The 21,267-nt window shown below is 48.0% G+C and overlaps 1 protein-coding gene across 4 annotated transcripts in view; it reads right to left on the bottom strand.

Annotated features, from left to right (window-relative positions):
* Positions 1-6,795: 6,795 nt before the first annotated feature.
* POC1A (POC1 centriolar protein A) overlaps positions 6,796-21,267 on the bottom strand; it is a 61,853-nt gene continuing 47,381 nt past the window's right edge. For all 4 annotated transcript variants that reach the window (XM_026045993.1, XM_026045995.1, XM_026045992.1 and 1 more), the window contains 2 exons: positions 14,905-15,045; positions 6,796-7,020 (listed from right to left, as the gene is read on the bottom strand). In XM_026045993.1, the coding sequence (XP_025901778.1) occupies positions 6,922-7,020; positions 14,905-15,045 (240 nt within the window). In that variant the 3' untranslated portion in view covers positions 6,796-6,921. The remainder of the gene's footprint in view (positions 7,021-14,904; positions 15,046-21,267) is intronic.

Genomic DNA, 21,267 nt, shown 5'->3' with positions numbered 1-21,267 from the left:
CCAGCCTGTCCTTTACACCATGGGCTCTCATCCCAGTCGGAAGCCCACACGCTCCAGAGCGTTTCACCACACAATTCCCTTCCCTTGGGCAAGGACCTCACCATCAATCACGTGTCCAACCACCGCTTCCCAGATCCAGTTTCCTGCTTTACCTGGTTGTTGCACTATGGAGCGGTGACAACTTTTCAATCCAGAACTCTGAGACACACACGTGCTGTCGCATCCATGGGCTATACCAGCTCACGGGCTTCACCCCTGCACAGCAAGAGAACAAAGAGCACCAAATTAAAAATAATCCCAGGAAAAGCCTCCTGGAATCATGCTGTTCATGCAAGTTTTTCCAGCACAACTGCCTTATAAACGATTGCAAAGATCCTGCATGCTCTGCGCCACAGGGAAGGAAAACCAAGGGGTTAAACCCCTTGCTGTAAAAGCCCTTTGGATTAGATCTAGATTTTCCTTCCTGTGGAAAAGACGAGTCCCACACTGGCCTGTCCAGACTGCAGCCTTTCAAAGGCCTGGAAGAGGGCAAAGGCAGATTACCCGCTGCCACGTGGGACAGATAAACACACCTCAGGCCATTACCTGGTAAAGCAGACGGGCTGATTCGATTCAAACAGAGGTTGGTCCTGGGGCTGCAAAGGGCGAGGGAAGCAGCCCGCAGCGAACGGTTTGGTGCAGGGCAGTGGAAGGTTCTGTGCAGCCTCCAGCACGGGGCAACTGAGCCCCCGCTCCAGCCCTTGGACAAGGAACCTGCTCTTGTGCAAGGAGCAGCCTTTGAGTCAGGGTTATTCGCTGCCTCCGCTCGGCTGGATGGACGGATGGATGGAAGAGCAGCCACCGTCCCTCGCTGCTTCCTCCAGGCTCTCTGGACACCCACCAAGCCCAGGATCCAGCTCAGGTTGGTTTTCCAGGTGGGAAGAAGTTTCTGCAGTGTCTGCAGCAAAGCCAAGGACCGGCTGCACATCCCAGAGCAGCAGTAGGAAGAGAAGGACACACGGGCTGCCCCAGTGCTGCTCACGCACTCGGTGTGTTTGATTTTTGTGACATTCAGCTCCAGTAAAGGTCAGTGCTGTGGCTGAGACAGTCTGGAGATCTTAGGCAGCAGCTCCTGTTAAGCACTAGCCAGGCTGGGAGGGACACACATACATGTCAGTGGCAGCATCAGTGACAGGGTGATCTCTGTGGATCACCCGCAGGCTGGCCAGGCCCTCTCCCAATTCCTGGAGTAGCCAGAATGCTGGGACAAGGTGACAYGTTCACAGAAGCAGGCAAGGGCCTTTCTCCTCAAAAAAAGGGGGAAAAAAGACACCTTTTTTTGTGCCCAGCTAGCACAAACGCTGCAGAACTCCCTGCTGTTCCCGTGCTCAAGCACTGCACAGTCCTGGCGAGAGGAGCACGGGCAGCTTCAGAGCTCCCCTTAGCTTCAATGGCTGGGAAAGAGGGRAGGGAAACCGTCCCCAGACTCCATGGGAACGCTCTCTGCTATTAACTATAATCACCACCCTTCTCTTTAATCTTTGCTTCTCCTCCAYGACCTGGCAGCAAAGGAAGCACAGGAACGGGAGGCAGGACCGAGGGGTAATTGCAGCAAGGAATGTAACCTCCAAAACTCGCTGCTCAACTGCACCCGGAGCAGAGCCGGCGCAGCCACGGGGCAGGGAGTGCAGCGAAATCCCCAGGCCTCATCCTGCTGCCGGCTGCTCCACGGCTCCCCTCTCCTCCTGTGACCCCTGCAGCCCTCCTCAGGCTCTGGGCCCTTCTCCAGGGATTTCCTCTGCATGGATCCGCGCTCCTGAGGCATTCATCTTGTCAGAGGCACAGGCATCCTGCTGGGATGCGGCTCGTGCCCTCGGGCACTACGGGAGCTCGTTTGCAGCAGGAAAGGCGCAGCATGAGGGGAGAATGAGCAGACACTTTCCCTCATTCTGCTCCTGCGCTTGCAGGGGATGCCTCTATCCACATCCCCAGCTGCCACTGAAAAACTGCTCTACACGGGCCAGCTGAGAAGCAAAAAGCTGCTTCTCCTGGGGGCTCAGGCTCCTTTCAGAAGGCAGGTCAGTGCTGGGCTGTGGCCTGCTGMAGCCAGGGCAAGAGCTGGGCTCTTGCCTGACACCAGCCCACGACCACRCCAGCGCAAAGCCCAAGGCTGAGGTCCTTTCTCCAACCTGAACACCGAGAGGAAACACCCTGCCCTGCTCCACTACGAGCCCTGCAGCTCCTTGGGCAAGAGCCTGTGTTTGTCCCCACCTCACCTGAGATGCTGTGCTCAGGAGGGCTCCTTCCTCCTCCTCGGAGCCCCGGGCACRGGGCTGCTGCAGGAGGCCCCGCCAGCAGGCACGTTCTCGCGTTCCCATCGAGCACGCCTCGCTCCAGACGCTTTGCAGAGTGCTCCTTTTCAAGATGCATTGATTTCATAAATAATAGAGGGAAGGAAAGAAACACATCTCGTAAAYACACAGGTCAAATCATCTCTCTCTTAGGAAACAAGCAGGATCTACAAAATAATAACCCAGCAGGTGCACATTGATCCTTAARCAAGAAAGTAAGTGGCATTAAAACAATTCCTTAATCTGCTTAATAACTCGCTGGCGCACCGATATCCCAAGAGATCACGGCCAGGGGCTTTTCTGCAGAGCAAGCCAGGGAGGTGGGAAGCACTGGGGGCTTCTTGCCATGGTGTTTCACTGCAGACCATGTTCTAGAACAGACACGTTGCAAACACGGAGGTACCACTGTCTGATCGCTCCTCTCCATCACCCCGTGTGTGTGTGATTTTAGTCTCTGCCATTGGGCCCATCCTGGGAGTTTTTCCTTCCTTATCCTCCAGCTCTCATCTCCCAGGAACTCTGCAGCTGCCTCGAGCTGTGCTGAGTGCTGCTGAGCAGAGCAGCAGGGATGCAGGGCCGGACCAGCAAAGGCTGCTCTCGCATTGCCCAGGTTCCTCCGACAGCCTGTGCCGGAGCTGGGGATCCCTCGCGCTGCACTGGGGCCAGCAGAGCTGCGGGCAAGGAGAGCAACGCAGCAGGAAGACACAACCGAGCACAAACCCATCCCCAGCACCAAAACAACAGCATTTCCTGAAACCAGCAGGGCCTTCCCTAGAATCTGGCACTCCAGGAGGGCAAGGAAAGGAGATCTCCCTGCATTTGCAGGGAATCAGCACAAYGCAGCCTGTCACAGCGCAGGGGCCAAGCGCAGCGGCAGGCAGGGCTGTTCCTGCCGGGAACAGGACCCACACGTGGCCCAGGGGGTCACAGACAGGGAAAAGCAGAGCCCCAGCTGTGCTATAGGGGGTCCTTGTGGTGCTGAGCACACCCTGAAGCCCTGAAGCAGGCTCCTGCACTGCTTGCTGGACACTTTCTGAACAAAAACCATCCCCGCATCCCAAAGGATTTCTGCTGCCACCTCCCCAACTTGGCAGGCGCCCGGGACACGGCAGCGGGTCATTAGCTGCATGGAAGACGCCCGCAGGGAGCGGAAACAGCGACGCAGGATCGAGGTGACAGCTTTTTGGCACCGGGTCCCCGTGCTGATTGAGCCTAGCTGCTTCGTGACAGCAAAACCAGCTGCGCGGCCTCATGAGGGAGGCAGGGCYGGAGGGTGTCAGCACAGGGGTGCTCAGCAGCACCGGCCACAGGCTACCAGGAAACGGGGAGGAAGCCAAGGATGCCAAGGGCTGTACTTGAGGCAGACTGACCTTTCTTCTCCCTGCCAAGGAACAGCCAAATCTCCGAGGGGCTCGTCCTCCACAGCACCTGAATTTCACAAAAAGAAGACATTTATAGTGTTGACAAGGAAAAGGAGGGACTGCACGACGCTTGTGGGCAACAGCGGTTCWTTGCAAAGCTGGAAATAGATCCCGGCTCTCCAGAGACAAATACTGGGCTTTCCACAGGTGGCTAAACCCAGGTCAAACAGATGAGCATCGATGAGAGAAGCTTCCTTCCCATCACATCTCCTTCCCATAACAGCAGCTGATCAGATCCCGCCATTTGGAAAGCGCTGGCATTGCCTGGGGATCCCAACCATTCCTGAAACAGCAGGCACAGCCTCCTGCATCCGTGTCATCAGTGACGAACCTCTGCGGAATGATCCCTCTCCCTCCCCTCCTACTCACTCATGTTTCAAGAAACACTTCGTTCCAAGGCAGCTCTTTTAAGACATTATATAAGCGGTTCGTACCAGGAAATTGGCTGGTTTCAGCCCAACAGCTTAGGTCATAGTTGGATTTCATCTGCCAGTTAACTGGCAGACACATGTCCAGTTGTGACACTGTGACACAAGGCTCTCCCGGCCATCYAGCTTCCAGGCCAGAAGCACCAGTATCACAGCGCTGTGTTTTTTGCCTATTCAGTTATGAGCTAAACTGTGCTCTCTGCCCAATTCCAGCTCCCAGACAGGAAGGAAAGTGGGCAGTGCTCGAAGATTCTTACTTTCTTCACAGATCATGATTATGTTTAACATGCTCCGTACTCACAGCGGCCAAAAATCCATTTGCAGCAGCCTGCAGGCACAGCCAGTTTCCCCAAGGGCCAATCTCGGCACAAAGAACTGTTGCTAAAAGTTGAGTGAGGTCATCCGTCTGGCAAATGTAATGGCAACAAATTAAACTACTTTTTTAAGAACTTGGCTCCAAGCACAGCTCCGAGATCCAAAACAAAATCCTTAACCCTTTGCAGTCTCCTCTCGGAGAGATTTCATCACTCACAGCTTGCAAGGCAGCCTCAATGCAAGGACATGCAAACCAGTACTCGACACTGAGAAAAAGCCCTTTTTTTGGTGTTTTTTACACCCTTTTGATGTTTTTTTACACCTCTTTTTGGTGTTTTTTACCCTCTTGCACTGATCAAATTCATGCTTTGAAGACGACGATGGAAAAGCACCTTGCCCCGCGCTCCCTCAGCTCGCCCTGCAGCACCCAAGTTTCTTATCTATTTGAGGAGCCCAATTACCTCCCGGATGCATTTGCTCAGGACAGCTGAACGGAAAAAGWGTCTATATCAAATGCATCCCAATCGTTTTTATTGACATTCTCCATAAAAGACTACACACAAATTGCTTCTGCGGTCTTCAAGACATTAGAAAAGGAGGAGAATGCTATTTTTAAAAAACGAGTTTAAAAATTGATGAACATTGGAATAATTTAAGYTTCCTCCCTCAAAGGCTAGGCCAGAACATTTGGGATCAAGCCAATAAATCAGGCTCTTACAATATATTTGTGCCACTGCTTCAGTCATAGCAGATCAATGTAGAAGGAGCTTTTTTCTAGCAGCAAGTAGCAAATGAGCCTTACCTACTTTTGGCTCCCTTTCTCCCTACCCATCAGGGCACGAGCAGAACTGCAATGAGAAAATGATGTCAGTCTCTCAGCAAAAAGCCACTGAAAGCTTAGAGCACTGGAGAATACCATGAATTGATTCCATTAGCTTCATCTAAGAGAAAATAATGATTTTATCAGACTCGGAGGTTGGAAACAGCCAACTGCCTGTGGTTGAGCAGAGAGAAATTCAAATTTATAATCAGCTAAATACACTCGGAAAAGAGAAAACTCGTGGCTTTGCGCAAACCAAAAAAGAATGAAATTGTGATAATGCCAACGAGAAGTTCTTAGAGATGTGGAAGGACATCAGACACAGCCCTCAACAGGTGCAAAAAAGCCCAGGGCTGATGTTAAGATCAGCTAAGCTTGACATGAAGCACAAGTGGCAGCCAGAGCTTGGGCCGGCGTCACCATCACCCTGCACATCTGGAGACAGGCGGCTTGGGAAGCTSCACGAGTCTGGAATGTGAGCAAGGAGAAGGGACAATAGCCAAGGGCTGGAATCAATGGAAACTCCTTAATAAGGGGTCAGAAAGACCATAGTGAGGAGTGTTTCATTAACCCGCAGAAGGCCAAGTTCCTGCAGCCTGTTTCTCCAGGAATGTGGGTGATACTGGTCAAGAGAGCCTACTGTAAGAAAGCAGATCTCCAGTGCACGTTAGCAGAAGAGGTGCTGGAGAAAAGGATTCCCCAAAGCCCGAATTCTTGTGAGGCCACATACTGAGCACCTGCTAGAGCCCTGCAAAAGTCCTGGAGGAGCAGCAGCGGGAGAGCAGAGGTGCGAGTGATGAGCTCTTCGCTGCGAGAACATCTGCCAGATGACTGAAAGTTAACGGTGTTCCAGCGTGGAGGAGGATGTTCTAGGATTGCAGCAAGTGCTCTGCTCTTGGTTTGCCTCCTCCTTCTCCCCTCTCCCTTGCCTTTAATTTAAAAAGCAGTCCGAGATGCAGCAAAAGGCCATGGAATCCGCGCCACGTCTCACTGGCTGGAGCCTCCGCTGCAGCCCCAGCTGTTTTCCACACCCTGATGAGGGAGTGGGTTAAATCCCAGCCCCTGGAACAGCATCTCTGCACAAATATCAGGTGGTATCTGTTGTGTTAGCCACCTTAGCACCATATGGGGCAGGGGTGAGGAACCTTCTGCAACACCAGCCACTCCAGGTCATCGCCTGGGAGCTCCCACTACATCAGGCTTCTCTGCACTAATATCCAGGATTATGGAGCTCCTGGCCCGTAACCTATGGCCAGCCTGGCACTGTGTGCGAGACACACGTGACAATTCCAAGAGGTTCAAGCACTTTCAAACTCACTGCACAGCAGCTAAGGCTTACGGGATGCCACCTTGCTAGGCAGTCCTCATAGCACCCTCGGGCTACTACAATATCTGGAAAACACAAGAGATCACAATCATTATCCAGGCTCGTGAATAAAAACCTCTTTATTTTAGCAAAGTAACAAAGCTTTGTATTTACAGATACAGTAACTGTACATGTCAATCAGAAATCAGTTCTCTCAAAATAATTAGTCACACACACTCAGTTAAAAACCCAAACAACCAAACCTCAAACCTCCAAGCACCTTCACTTCTCTCTCTTGCAGTCAGTTCACTTTGTTCTGAATGATTTTCTGCTGATTCTCAAGGCATTCCTTCAGCTTGTCCTCAGTGAGGGTCAGCCTCTGCTCCAGGATGGAAACAGTCTGCAAAACAAAAAAGCTGCCACTGAAGCACTGCACCAAGATGCCCTACACGGTACTCACTCATAGCAGTGCTCATATCGGGCAGGATTTGGGGGTATTTCAGGGTTATGCCCCTGTATTAGCAGGCGTCAATCACAGCACTTCAGTGCTTCACGTTGGGCTCTGCATTCCCTTTCCTTGACCTACAGGCTGGCTGCAAGGCTCTGCCCTCCTGCATGGGTAAGATACTGATTTTTGAGCCATCAAACACGCACAAACGTTCTTGCTAACCAGAAGCAAAGGTTGGGAGCAGCTGAGGTTTTTTGAGCAGTTCTTCCCAGTTTGAGCTTCAATTCGTCTTCGCCTCCCACACTCTTCTCCCCTCCCCGAATCCTGGAGGTTTGTTGCAATTACCACCCGCAGAACCTACCTGACAAGCGCGATGACAAGACAGACAACCCGCCCAGCCCGAGCCGGTGCCGTTGGCTGATGGAGGGGAATTAAACCCAAACTGGCAGTCTAAATATTTCGGTGTAATTAGGTTACCTCAGAAAGGATGGCTGCATCTTTCTCCTAGAGCTGAAATCATCCCGCGCAGGATGCACAGGAAGAACATTTGAACCACTTGGCACTAAAAGCCTCTGCTGAAAACCTTTTATTGATCGCTCTGGGGTAATGAAGGCAGCAAGCTAGGCAAAACTGCCCTCCAAGTCCCCAGACCACCAGAATGGCTGATAATAGATGGTGATTATATTTAGTGTTTTAATACTTAGCAGCAGCAATCAATAGCGCGGCATTTTGAGCATCCTCTGTTAAAAACAAAGGATGTGCAGAACCTTGGGYTTGCATAAGGCAATTCAAATAAACCTGGACGACCACTATTTGTATGGAAGTTATACATAGAAAGCCTTTTAATAGCACATTTCGTAAGCACATCTCTAAGTGCTTGACAAAAGAAAACCGGTCTCATCATCCCCCTTTTACAGCTGGGGAAACTGGAGCACAAAGAGAGGAAACTGCTCGACGGGCGCCCGAGTGACCAGAAGTCTCCTGCAAAGTGTTTTTTGGGCATGAAAGAAATGGTGGGGGATGAGGAGAACACCCAGATGTGATGCAGAGCCATTTCTCTCCTGCCATAGAGACTCTGTGTGGTGCAGCTTGACAGGAAGGGGCCTTTCTTTGCAAAAAAAAGAGCTTATTGCTGCCACACACGTGCCACGTGCACCCTATGGCTACACAAAGATGTATCTAAAAGCCCTGATTTATGGATATTTCTCTGGCTTATGGCACTTCTGAGGGTTTTCCTCTCTATTATCCATCCTTTTGGGGAGCCAAAGCAGCCAAGGAGGGAGCTGGACCCAATCTCAGGGAGCTGCTGCAGGGAAGATCTTAGCCTGGAACCCACCCGCTGGAGAACCAAAATCAGTGGGGATGCTGTTCTTTCCATTGAAAAAGACCTAGCAATTCAAGGCTCAGCTTTTCATTTAAAAGGGAGGRAGAAAAATAAAAGGCAAACAAGAAACACATTGCAGCAAATCTCCTTTGAGAAGCTGATCAGCTGAATTCGTGTCCTGGTCGCACCCTGGGCGAGGAGCAAAGCCCCAGGTTATTGTGGGCTGGTGTGAGCCGAGGCCTGGCTGCTGCAGCACAGCATGGGAGAACCAAATGCCAACCAAGGGGATGGCAGAAAACGGCATGTTTGCAGAAAAGCTGCAAGGAAAATGTTTTCTGCTAACAATTATACACAGTTTCCACAATAATAAACTCGTGGTGAGTGATTTTTGGAAGCAAAAAAGGGAAAAGGAGAAGTCAAAAAACGAAATCCTGAAGATTCAGAGGAGAAGCTGCCCATGCSGGTGCATTTAGGTCCAAACCCGCGACACCCAAAGCACAGGGGGCATTTGAGGTGCCAGGGAGGTGAGGGAAAGCACAAGCCCTGCCCTGCTACTACGACTGCTGCCCTGCAGCTCGCACACAAACACAAAGCCGCTTTGTTCCTAGCGGACACTTTTACAGCATTTCCACGTTGCTATTTATAAACCCAGCCCCTGTTGGGAGGCCAATTCAGCTGCCTTCATTCAAGGGCTACCTCTTTTCCTCTTGCACGGCAGAAGGCAGCGAGCTGACGATTCGTTTGATGGGGAGCCCCGTTGGCTCCATCCCATGGGAGCTCCCTCGAGGAGGGTTTGCCCTCAAAACCCATTTCCAGCCTCCTAAGCTAATTCTAGAGCCCCCTTAAACCCCAGGGACAAAAACCTAGAGATTTTGCACTAGAAAGACTCCTAAAATTTAGCCCTCACCAAGTATTACAAGTTATTCTAAGCACCTAATAAGGATGCTCGTGAAGGGCACTTGGGCCCAGAGGATCACCCAGCACATGAGCGAGCACCAGTCCTCTCCCTCCCCATCTCACATGTTAATCTATGACAAAAACGTTCTTTTTATTCTTACTCCAAAAGAAAAGCACCTGCAAAGGAACAAGTCCCAGATGCAGACATGCTATATTGGGCAGGGAGAATCCATCAGAGGCTTCCTAAGGATAATTTTGGATGCAGGGATTTCTAGTCACAGAGTACAAAGACACTAGGATGATGAGATTAGCTCTCTGTACTGCGAGCACAGCATTATTTAATTTTCTTCATAGTGTCACCTTACAGTGATGTTAGCAGCAATAGAGCAGTGGTACCTGGGTTCATTTTGATAGACCAGCTCCATTGCTCAGGTTCAGAAAGCCGTTTTTGTCCTAAACTACTCGGGGAGAAACTACCCATTTTACCCTTTAAGGTTAAAAGAGCCCCCAAGATTATTTTGCAGTATCTTTATGGCCTCTATGGGCTCCTCAATCTCCAACACTTCACTGCACTGTACAAGCAGAGACCTGGGGATTCCTCTCAAGCCCAAGGAGAAAAGCAAAATGGAAAACAAACTATCACAGACAATGAACAAAATCTCACTGAATTGAGCTTATTGAGTCTCTTGAAGTCTCTCTGCTCCCTCCACAGTGAGTGGATGAGCAGAGAGGGAAGGCAACAGGGCAGAGGAGGGAGACTCGACGAGCGGCACAGATGGCCTAGGGATTTGCGGGACGAGCCTTGCCAAGTTTGAGCTGGACTTGCAGACTTAAGAGCTGAGCTTTCTGTGGGCAAGGAGGCCAGCACCAGCTGGCTGCAGAAGGGCCGCCTGCCCAGCTCTGGGTCCATGGGTTATTTGGCTTTCCAGGAACAGGGTCATTTGAGAGCAGAGTGCAAAGTGGAGACCACGGAGCGGAGCGCATCAGCTGCACCGGGATGGCACCACTTCAACAGCACCCAAGCAGAAAGTGAAAACAGTCTGGGAAGAAGCAGGACAGTCATCACCATGTAACTGCATCAGCTAAACAGCAATAGACACAAACAGACCCCAGCTCTACTATGGAGATGTTGCTAAAAGCATCTCCAACACTCGGTAAACACCTTCCTGACCACGGAGTCCCTGTGAGGAGACAGGGCTTAGCAGATCTCCAACGTTTTCCATAGCAATTGTAGGGATGCAGGGCTCCCAGCACGCTGGGACAAGCCTCCCTAGCAGTCAAGCTGTTAATCTCAGAGATCAAATACACAATTAACATTTTTTTAAAATGCGAAATGGTTTCTAAAGAAGCGATAGCTTCGCATCCTTCCATAAACCAAAACAAGATCTTCAGCCCCAGGGACGCCTTAAACAAGAGCTCTGCAGCTCTTCTCAAGCTTGCTTTGAACGCAAACACTCCCGAGAATCCTCCCAAAGGGCACGTGCACAGAGTATTACACCCTCACGGATAACATGCCGAGTATTTCTGAATAACAGTGCTAGTTTATTCAGTGCTTTAGCCTTTTTCTCCCTCAATTCTTCTTTAACACAACCGCACGACTTTTCACGTGTTTCCTCTGCAGTATACTTCATTTTTGGGAACTCACACCCTTTATGCTATGAAATGCTAAGCCCCAACATTACCAGATGACACTCCCCTGTTCAGCACTGCCACTGGATGCTGGAAGCCCCAGGCACACACTGGACACGGTTTCCCAGGCTGCTGAGGCCTGCCCAGCTTGGGCACCACACACCGATACAGCCCCCACGTTGCTCTGAGGCTCGAGCACCCTGCTCTGTGCAAGAGCTCCACTATTTCCTTACCACTTTCTCTTAACCTTTCCCTGGGTGGCTCCCTGGCCTCCCAATCTGCCCCAGAATGGGACTGACCACCCAGAAAAATTAAGGGAGCCGCCGGGACCCAACAGCTAAGGAACAACTTTTACCAATCAAAGGCATCAAAGGAACCCTCTTCAAAAAAAAATCATTATTAAAAAGCTTCCCAATTCTCCTCCAAGGTTTTTTTTTTGGACTAAATAATTTCATTAAAAAAAAAAATCGCTTCCTCCCTTCCTCTGCAATCTCTTCTGGACTAAGTGAAATAATCCTTTAATCTCACATGAGCTAGATTGTCCTTCGGTTCCGTCTGGGATTATCTCAGGGATTTATGGAGTCTTCTCCATTTCATTGTGCTATGTTCCCCCAGCTTCCAYGCAGATTAGTTTGGGATGTATATGAAACTGTTTCCTGCGGGTGGATTATCTCAGCTATTTATGATTTTTTTTTTTTATGATAACCCCGTTCTGAACTCTTCATTTAGCAGAAACCTCTTTCTTCCACATAAAACCAGCAGCTTCTTCCTCACTGCCTATTGAGGACCAGTGTTACAGATTAACGGAGCAAATGTGGCAAGCGCAGGTGTCAGGAATGAGGACAGAAGTATATAAACCCTCGAGCTCGGCACTGCAAACACCAATTTCCACTGTAACCGAGATGGTTGTTCACTGATGAGCCTCGTTCAGMAGAGCAGCCGAGCTGCAAGGGTAGGAAATGCTCTACTCTGGCTCCAGCCAAAAGCTCCTTTCTGTTCTATAACACAAAGGAATGAATGACCCAAGAGAAAAATCCTCTTATTTTCCCCCACTTAAATTTTAATATTCATTCATATATGCACTAGAGACCACGATCCAGGCTTTGATTACAAATACTTAGTAAGTGTTTTGCCATTTTCTCTGAAAAGCCCCACAGGAACAAGATTTAGGAATCATTCCCATATAGAAAAAAAAGTTGTAGCAAAAGAAGGTGCAAAACATGCACGAGGCACCTGCATTACTCTCATCTTCCTCACTCCTCCATCACATTGGATTTGCCACTTTCCCAACAAGGCAAGTTACCTTAAGCAACCCAAGAACTGGTGAAAACAACAGGTTTATGCCCAGGTCTTAACGTCACTCTGTCCTTCAGAGCAACAGGGTGGCCCAGTAAGTGCAAAACTGAGCCAAAGGCTCCCTCCTTTATTCACACGTAAAATATGGCCTGCAACCCATGTTTAGAAAACCACAAGGAGCCTGGGAAGTGAATAAATAAGTGGGAACTCTGGGGACTCTGTCAGATCACATCAGGCTGCCTCCCTGCGAGTAAAACAAACTGGCTTGACATAACTCGGGAGAGGAAGCTTTAATGGAATCAAAGCCTAGTTAAAATCAAGCTGCCAAAAATCCCCAAGAATAAAATCACAGCAAGATGTTAGCAGCACAAAATGAAGCTTTGCAAGTTTGAGACTCGTATCTGYTAGCTACAGCAGTTGTCATAAATGGTACATCAGGCAGAGACCTCTTAATCCAAGGCCATAATCCTACAGTCTCCAGGTGGAGGACACTTCCCTCCACCTCAAAAGCTACCACTGACATTAGGAACRTGCTGGTAACTGGTGTGCAGCCCCAAACAGAGCCAGGCATTGGCCAGAGATGGCCAGGCTCACTCATCTCTCATTATCATCTCCTTTCCGGGGAAAATTGTCAAAGAAAAAAGCAGTATTTCCATCCCTATTTTTACAGTGTGTGAAATTTGGCATGATAAACCTCAAAAGGACAGCTAAAAAATAATAGCAGATGAGTAAACTATGCGGAGATTTACACAATTTCTCCCGTATCTTACCACAACTTTTGGAAGTTTTAGTGTTACATTATGTTAACAGCATTGGGAACAAAAAGCACAGGAAGCAGAGGTATTATACTGGAGTAAACCCAACCTCCCACAAAGCTGACACGTCCCAATTCCTGGAAAACCCTGGGACGGCTGTGCCAAAAGAGGGTTTCTGGAAATGTCACGGGGAGTCTTGTCTTTTCTTCTCATCTAGGAGAGCTTAAACCTTATGGTTCTGCTCCTGCCTTTTAAACAGGCAACACTCGGGAATTAGAGCTGATGATTTATGGCAGGACACCACGGGAGACTAATGGCACATCCTCAGTCTTTCCTTAAGGGAAAAAGATTCCTGTTCTGTGTTATTTATGAAAGCTAAAAAAATTAAACACAAGACACAATGGTGGGTTTCTTTTGCCAAAAGAAGTCAGCCAACCTGCTTGGGGTTATGTGGAGATGGCAGCTACTGATGGGCTCCTTGGTGGCACCTTCAGGTCACCATCCGCTTCTGCAAAAGGAAGTCTCCTCTCATTGCAAGAATGGGCTCTTTGCTTAACTTGGACCGTTTTGTGTTGGCTTGTTTTAATTCTAAGCATCACAAACAAGGGCAATATCAGGAGAGTGAAAATGAGCAAGTACAAAATGATTTCAACTGCATGCTGGACAGATCTGCATGTACACATGCATTAAGATGCATTAATAGCAAACATTACAATCAAGAGGAAATTAAGTATACTCCAAGGACAACCAAAAAAACTACGTTTGCTGATATAACGTTACTAGTCAAGGCAGGGTTTTTTTTGGTTTTCTTTCTTTTTACACTTCATACTTATTTCCAATTTTATCCTATCATCTACTAATTTATTCCTCCCCCACTGATCTCAATTTCTCTGTTAGTCTTAAAACAACATTCTGATTTTTTTCCAGTTGCACAATAMCTTCTAGAGCTATGTTTGTATTGCTTATATCTAGCCTAAATCCCACACATATTGTTTACTGGAATATTTGCCTCCTCTAAACACCTAGGAAGCTGAAGCGGAGCCATTACACATCCATCATCAGAAATGTGGAACCGATTTATGTAATGAGAGATAAGGATCACATTCCAATCTTACTCAAGAGACAAAAACAGCAATAAAATATTCTGTATATACACTAGAACGTATTTTAATCACAAGCAGGAGGCTCCAATGCCATACTACTGCTTTTCCCTTTTTTTTTATTGCTAATGTTTAGTGTGCTCTAAAAATTACAGAAAACAAGAGTGCTTTCTTGTATTGCTGCCAAACTGACTCTCGTAGCTTCTGGGTTTGACCCTGCACTGTTTTAGGTTGTGCACAATCCTGGAATGTTTTATACCCTTAAATGAGACCTACCTGAAMCCCTGTTGTGCCCTCCAACCCATCACCTTACATTTGTTGACAACAACTAATTCCCTCGAAAAGCCTAACTAGGACTTCTAGTTACTGTTCAATACAGTTCTTCCCCTCAAATAACACTAAGAAGCTCCTAGAAAACAACTCTCAGAAACAACTCTCCCAGAAATGAACTCCCAGGAACAACTCTACCCTTGAGGTCTAAGAAAGGTATCATGTGCTGGATGACCATTAATGGGTAGCCCTTGTCAAGGGGATGGAGGGTTATCCTTCAGTTTGGTGAGTCCTCCTAATGCTCAGCATTATTTCATGGTCCTGAGGAAGAGATGTGGCAACACTTAGTTCCTTGCTAGTTGTGGCTGAGCAAACACGGCTGGGATGAGGCACGGAAGGGCCAACACTTGTCCATGGGAGGAGAAGACTGCAGGAATTGGACTGCGCAGCCAAGGATGGGGTGGGGGAAAGGAGGAGCATCTCAGAGGAGCTTTATAAGAGGCTATCACAAAAACATTCCTGATTCCTCCAGAGAAACCTTGACCATTCTGAAACTACTCCATACCTGAGTCAGAACATCCAGCTGTCCCACAATGTGCTCTAGAGTATTTGCAATGGTCTCCTCATCTTGCTGGTGGTGGTGGTTCCTACCAGGATCTTGAGGCTTAGTTTTCTTCAGGTGAACACCACACTCCATTTCTGATGGCTAGGAAAATAAACACAMACACTTTGCTATTGCAATGCAAACAACTGGAGAAGGCTTCTGCTTTATGGAAGAAAATTGTGAAGGACAAYTATTGCTGGGAAACAGCCTACACCATTAAAAGAAAGGGAAATTAAAGAAGAGGGGAAAAATGATTATGTAGTTTAGTTGCTGGAAGGAGAAAAGCTGCTGCAGTCCTGCCTGCCTCATAAGGCATTTTGGAGGGTGGGATGGTTAGAGGTGTTTGTTTTTCTTCAAAAACATCCTCATCAGGAAGATGGCATGAACATGTTAAACTTGCAACTCTCCTGCAAATATTATCCTAAAATTATGCCTGTGCAAAGGGCTCTGCTCATGTGCTACCTCAGCACAGATTACACAGGTGAATGGAGACTTTTTTGGAGCCCTATGGGAGCAGCACATCCAATTTATAAGAGCGAGGTAAACTTTACTGCTAAGAGACTGCTATTATTTCACTCCAACAGCAAAAGAAGTTATTGCACAATACGGTACAAGGCTCTCTCCGTGCCTGTTAACTGTTAAGGCAGTTACATTCAACAAAAGCTAAATGTTCCAGGACGCATTAAGTAAAAACAGACACAATTTTGATTCAGCCATTTTACTTTTGTTTATATCTTGAACCGGTTCTCCCTCCTCAATGAGGCTACAAGTTGTTTTTGAAGTTTCAATTTCAGCTGTTCCAGTTATGCAAACTTGAATATTTCATTCAGAATATATTAAGTCTTTAAAACAAACAGACCTTTACTAGGAAAGTTATTCCTCGTTCTTCCTTTTCTTTCAAAACTCTRTCTTTCTTCTAGAATAAACACATCCATTGGATTAGAAATGAAGAGCGGCTCCACATCTCCTTGCATACCCACTATTAATGTATAGCTCACCAGCACAGCATTTACTCTTCACTTTTGTGCTGGATGCCTTGCACACAGGCAACCACAAGAGCTACGCTGCAGCAGGACCTTAGCCCATCTCATATAACTTTAAAAACAAACTAAAAAAAAAAAAAATCACTCACTGCATTAAGGATCAAGGATCTTTGCAGATCGTTAAGGACAGATCCTTAAGCACGGCTTTGCAGAGAAAGCCTAAATATTGCTGAGCACACGGCAATATTTCATAAGGGGAAGGATGGGGAGGTAAAGGCTTAGGTGCAGCTCCAGGGCTGCCTGTGACACCCGTGCCACCAGCTGTGTGCTTCTCCAAAACTAACCTGCTTCCTTCCTCTCAGTTCCAGCAAGTTGGATCCTCCACAGGTTCCAGGTCAACAGACACCCCAGTCTGGGCCACATTACATGTATATATGTAGCCCTAATGAGGCCTGGGGGCTTCACTCGAGCTGCTCATGAGCTGCAGGTGGCTCAAGCACCACAGGTTGCTCACTTGATCACCCTAAAAGTACTCTGGAACAAACAAGCTAATGCCAGCTCTACAAAAGCTGCTATTTGCTGCTACGGTTTTTCAYGTTAAACATTTAAACAAAACCCTGCTCAACAGGTAATTAGCATAACCAATGTATTTTCTTGCTATTTTCCTATTTTGACGGGCTAATTTCAGGCCAAACATGGCACGGCAGAAATCTGGGTGAGCTAACAGTGCATTCAACTTGCACTTAAAAGCCCCAAACGATGATGAGCTTTCCACTTCAAAMACCATCAGAACAAGTTGACTCACAAGCAGAGAAATGACTGTACCAACATATTTTCTCCTCTATCTTTAAAACATATGTYAGCCAGCCTTTCATAACAAGCAGTTGGGCTGAACCCCGGCTTAGCGTTCTCCCTGCTACATCACACTGTTCRGAGAGCTTAGGAGTCTGGTGCATGTGCAAGGGCAAAGCTGCTGGGATGCTCCCGGGGCAGATGCTCCTTCCCCCTGTCAAGCAGAGGCTGGAGGCAGCAGCTGCTGCTGCTTGTTGTGGACCTTGAAGCAGCTATGTCATTAAAGGTGACTTGCAAAAGGGAGGTTTTCTGCTAAGCAAGGTATTTGCAGATTCACTTCTAGAAACAAGGAGGAAAGAGAGAAAAATCAAGCAAATCCTAACCTCGCTGCCACAGGAGGTGCAAGAACCGAGGATCCAACATCCACACCTACAGATACCACTTTGAGTTGCAGCCCACAGCCAGGCAGAGAAATCTGAAATAATCTGCTCGATGCATCTTCCTTCCCATCCCACTCGCTCTGACGGCATGAGCCGCAGGATGAAACCTGGGGCCCTGCCAAGGAGGCTTCTCCGAGCGGCCCTGCGCGCAGCAGGAGGCCAGCTGGGCTGGGCCCAGCTTGGGCCGGGCTCAGCTTGGGCCTGACCAGGGCAGGGGCAGCTCGCACTGCAAGCTCACAGCTGCTCGTGAACGCAAGAGGCCACAGGCGAAAGCAGCCCCGCCGTGGGGTAACTGCAGAAGAGCAGAGCTCCATCGTGAAGCGCCAGCTGGGCCCGGGCGGGCGCACGCGCTGCCTCCTCCCGCTCCTTGGGCTTAACGTTTGCATCCTGGCTTGTCCAAACCACGTTCCAGGCAAATAAATGGACTAAAACACAGCTCACCTTTCTGAAGAGACCGAGGGTATCAGCATTTGCCTCAGTGCTGCCCCAGCAATGCCTCTCTCTGCTATCAGAAGCCTGAGGAGCAAAGGAGACAGCCGAGACTCTGGTCTTCCTATCACCACTCCAAGGAGAGGGGCAGGACTCTGAATACTTTGGGCTTTTCCATCCCAATGTGCCCATGCATTGAAGCCAATAAAGCTTTGCCCACACGAGAAAAGACCACTGTCTTTCACAGGGCAGATCCTGCTGTGTTTAAATATAGTTCCAGCCTAAGCAGAGCTCTTGAATTTATTTTGGTGCCCATTTGAGGCAGATAACAATGACAAGTTTAAGCATTTTTATGAGCGAAAGAAAACATTCCTTCATTAAAAAATAAGGAAGGAGCCTACGTGGTGACAAGGTGACAGGTTATCTCCATAAGCAATCTCAGCACTTCTGTCACGGCTCAAGCCCAGCAGCAGCACCAGCTGAAGCTGCACTATTATGCAACCAACTCTCCCATTAAGCTGCGGGGGCCTCCTGTGGATGTGACAGTGCTAATCCTCACTGCGGGGACCCGGGGGAAGCTCTGCCCTGACCTACTGAGATATCACCTACAGAAGGAASCCGTGGAAGAAGCAAGACAAAAATGTTCAGCAACTTCCCTTAAATAGGCAAGTTACAACCTGTGCTAGTCACTGCCAAAATGGGAAGTGCACTTGACAGAAAACTCGCGCCCAGATGAGGAAGAACTGCCCAGTGCCCAGACTAACTGTTTCCAGTTCTACTAAAAAAATCCTACTGCTGTCCATCAAAAAATGAACAAAACCACCACTGCTGACCAAACAGCAGCTACCTCGGCTTGGCAGCAGCATAAAGCATGCAGAGAGCCAACCTGCAATCCAAAAGCATTAAAAAAATGTAAAAATGCAGAAAAAAAGCCCTGAAATATGCACTGGCCTCACGACTGCCTCCGGGCTGCCATGGGGCTCGGCCACGCTGGGCAGGGGCACCCGCAGCCGCCGCCACGGAGGTTTCAGCTCCTTTAGTCAGRGCTCAAGCGCGTGATTTATTCAGCACAACTGAACAAACGGATCTGTCATTAAATATCTTATTACAACATCTGCTTATTAAGCGCTGGAAGGAGGGCGAGAGGCAGCTGAACATTAAAGGAAGAGCGGATAAGCAGTGCTGGAGTACAATGCAGCTCTTGGTGACAAAGGGAAAACAGAAGTGATTTATTTATAGCAACCACTTAAAGACAGCGCAGCGCAAGTACCGGGGGGAAGGGGGAAACTCAGATGCCTTCAGTCCCGAATCCCCGTCCTGAAACCTCTGCTGAAAACAGCCCTAGCTGCAACCACGAGCCAGAYGGTGCCACGATGATCGGGGGCAAACAGCAACCACTGGCCATGTACCTCAGCAGTAAAACTCCAGTGGACAGCAGGAAAAAAGACGCCTTTTAGCTTTCTAATTGCTGGCCTTCAGAAAATACATCGCCAGCATTCGCACCTACCTGAGAATTTTACACCCTACTAAGAGGAGTTTTTCTGTAATTAGATGGGGCAGAAATGTTTCTTCTTTTCCCTTCCTCCCTTTTCCCACCAGAAGAGAGCTGAGGTCAGGGCTCTTCTCAGCTTTACCTCTAGTCCCTTGAATCAGGTTGTGCTGTGTATATAGTTTCTCTCCTCTTTTTTCTCCCCGCTGCTATTAAAAGGATACAACATGCCAGCAAGATTTTTTTCCAACCCAGAAGGATGGCTTTGCCTTTAAGCAATGCATAAATCCAAAGCACCGTTCAGCAAGGCCAACTAAACTCAGCAGCTTGGCTGCAGCAAACCAGAACTAGGAGGCGGGAAGGCAGCACACACTGCCCATCTGCACCCCAAATCTGTGAATCCAAACAGGGGAGAAATAACCCTGCTTGCATTCTTTCCTCCCCATTTCAAGCCATCATTTTCAGCACAGGTAAAATGATATTTTTCCTGGATTCACAGAGAGCAACAGTGACATCCAGTGGAAGCACGTAAGCCCAAGCAGGCTGGCAAAACTAGGCAGATTGTACAAGACGGGTGTGTTTTAAATGAAGACTTGTCATACAGTCAAGCTCTAAGGACTGATGTCCCATCTCAAAGGGAAACCACTCCACATTTTTAGCCCCAGAGCAGACTCTCACGCTCTGCTTCCCTTCAGATGAGCCTCTTTCGTACAGCTGCACTCAGTTGCTCATTTCTCTCACCTTCCTCTTCCAGGTCACTTGTTGATTCTCTAACTTTCCTCTTCTACCTTCGATAAATGTCATTTGTAAAATAGGACAAGTGTTAGCATCATGTTCTTGGAGGTGAGTTAAGGTAGCAAATACCTGCYGCAAGCAATCAGCCTTCAGGCTGTCCATGCCCTTAGTCCAGGCCCCAGATCCCAGGCTGTTTGCCCTGAGCACCTGGGTTTCCATGTGCAAGCTGAGATTAAGCTGGCATCACCTGCGCTACCTCGTCTTTATTTCACACCAAAGCTGAAGAAAGTCCATTCTGGTGCTGATTTCCAAGCAGGAGTAGAGCCAGCACTTGAAGGAAGAGGAGTCACAACCCCGATAAGCTCTGGCAAAGGGAGGCGGGTGAGAGAAAGATCATAATTCTGGTGGATTAAATTATATTTTAATATAATTAATTTTTAAAAGCTGCTTTAAAAAACAAAGCAGTTCTACATTTGTTGAAAAGGAAAAGCTAATGGTAGGATTTACCTCCAGTATTTCAGATTTCTCTTTTCCTAGACATTGTATCTCTCTTGACCAATCCCCACCACACACTCCTATCATCCCTCACGATTTGTTAGGAGAAGCAAAGACCTTTTCTGTGAATTTAAGGTGGAATAATTAAGCTTGGTTGTACAGGAGATGTTATTGCTCCCAGAGAATGAAGTCCTCAAAAACCCAGCCTGAAGGAAGAGCTCTGTATGGAGGGAAGGCAGAATGGGAAGAGAAACACCAGCACAACAGCCTGTAAATGAACTTGTGCTGAGCAAACAAACTTGTTCTAAACTTGTTTTCTGGCCCTGTTTAAGGCCACTTTTGGGAAAAGCTCTGCCAAACACAGAAATTTATCTTCAGTCTTGTGCAAACTACAAGCTCTCTTGCAACAAAAGSAAAAGTTTTCATAGCAAAAAGCCAAACACACAGTGGTCCCACAAAGTTTGAGCAACAGCGTCTCCATCATTTTGCTCATCAGAATCATTCACCTCTTGGTAATGAAGTAATATATATAAACATACACATATCCACATAGCTAAAAAAATAAGTACCATATATATTTATACACACAAAACAGCAATATGCTCATTTGTTATTTCACCCATCTCACGTTTAGATCCGAGCAGAAAAACTTAAGAGAGTTTTAAACTGCTAAGCCTGGAGCCATCTTCATCTGTCTTTCAAAGCTGGCACAGAAGAGCACCTTGGAAATAAATAAAAATCTCCTCTTGGGCTCTTCTCYGAATTCTGACTCGCCTTTTAAAGCAAACCACAGTCAGCAGCAACACAGSTGGGTGAATCTACAATTGTTATCGCCTGAGATGGTGTTGAACCAAAAAAAGGCAATTTTAATTCTGCCCATAATGCCATAAGGACTTGCCTTATTTTGTTCGAGCATCTCGACACACTAGAAGCATCAACTGCTCAAAGAACAAGCCCATTC

Source organism: Nothoprocta perdicaria, unplaced genomic scaffold, assembly GCF_003342845.1.
Source record: "Nothoprocta perdicaria isolate Ctin4 unplaced genomic scaffold, notPer1 scaffold_42, whole genome shotgun sequence".
NCBI classification, from domain to species: Eukaryota; Metazoa; Chordata; class Aves; order Tinamiformes; family Tinamidae; genus Nothoprocta; species Nothoprocta perdicaria.
This window is presented reverse-complemented; position numbering and strand designations above follow the sequence as displayed.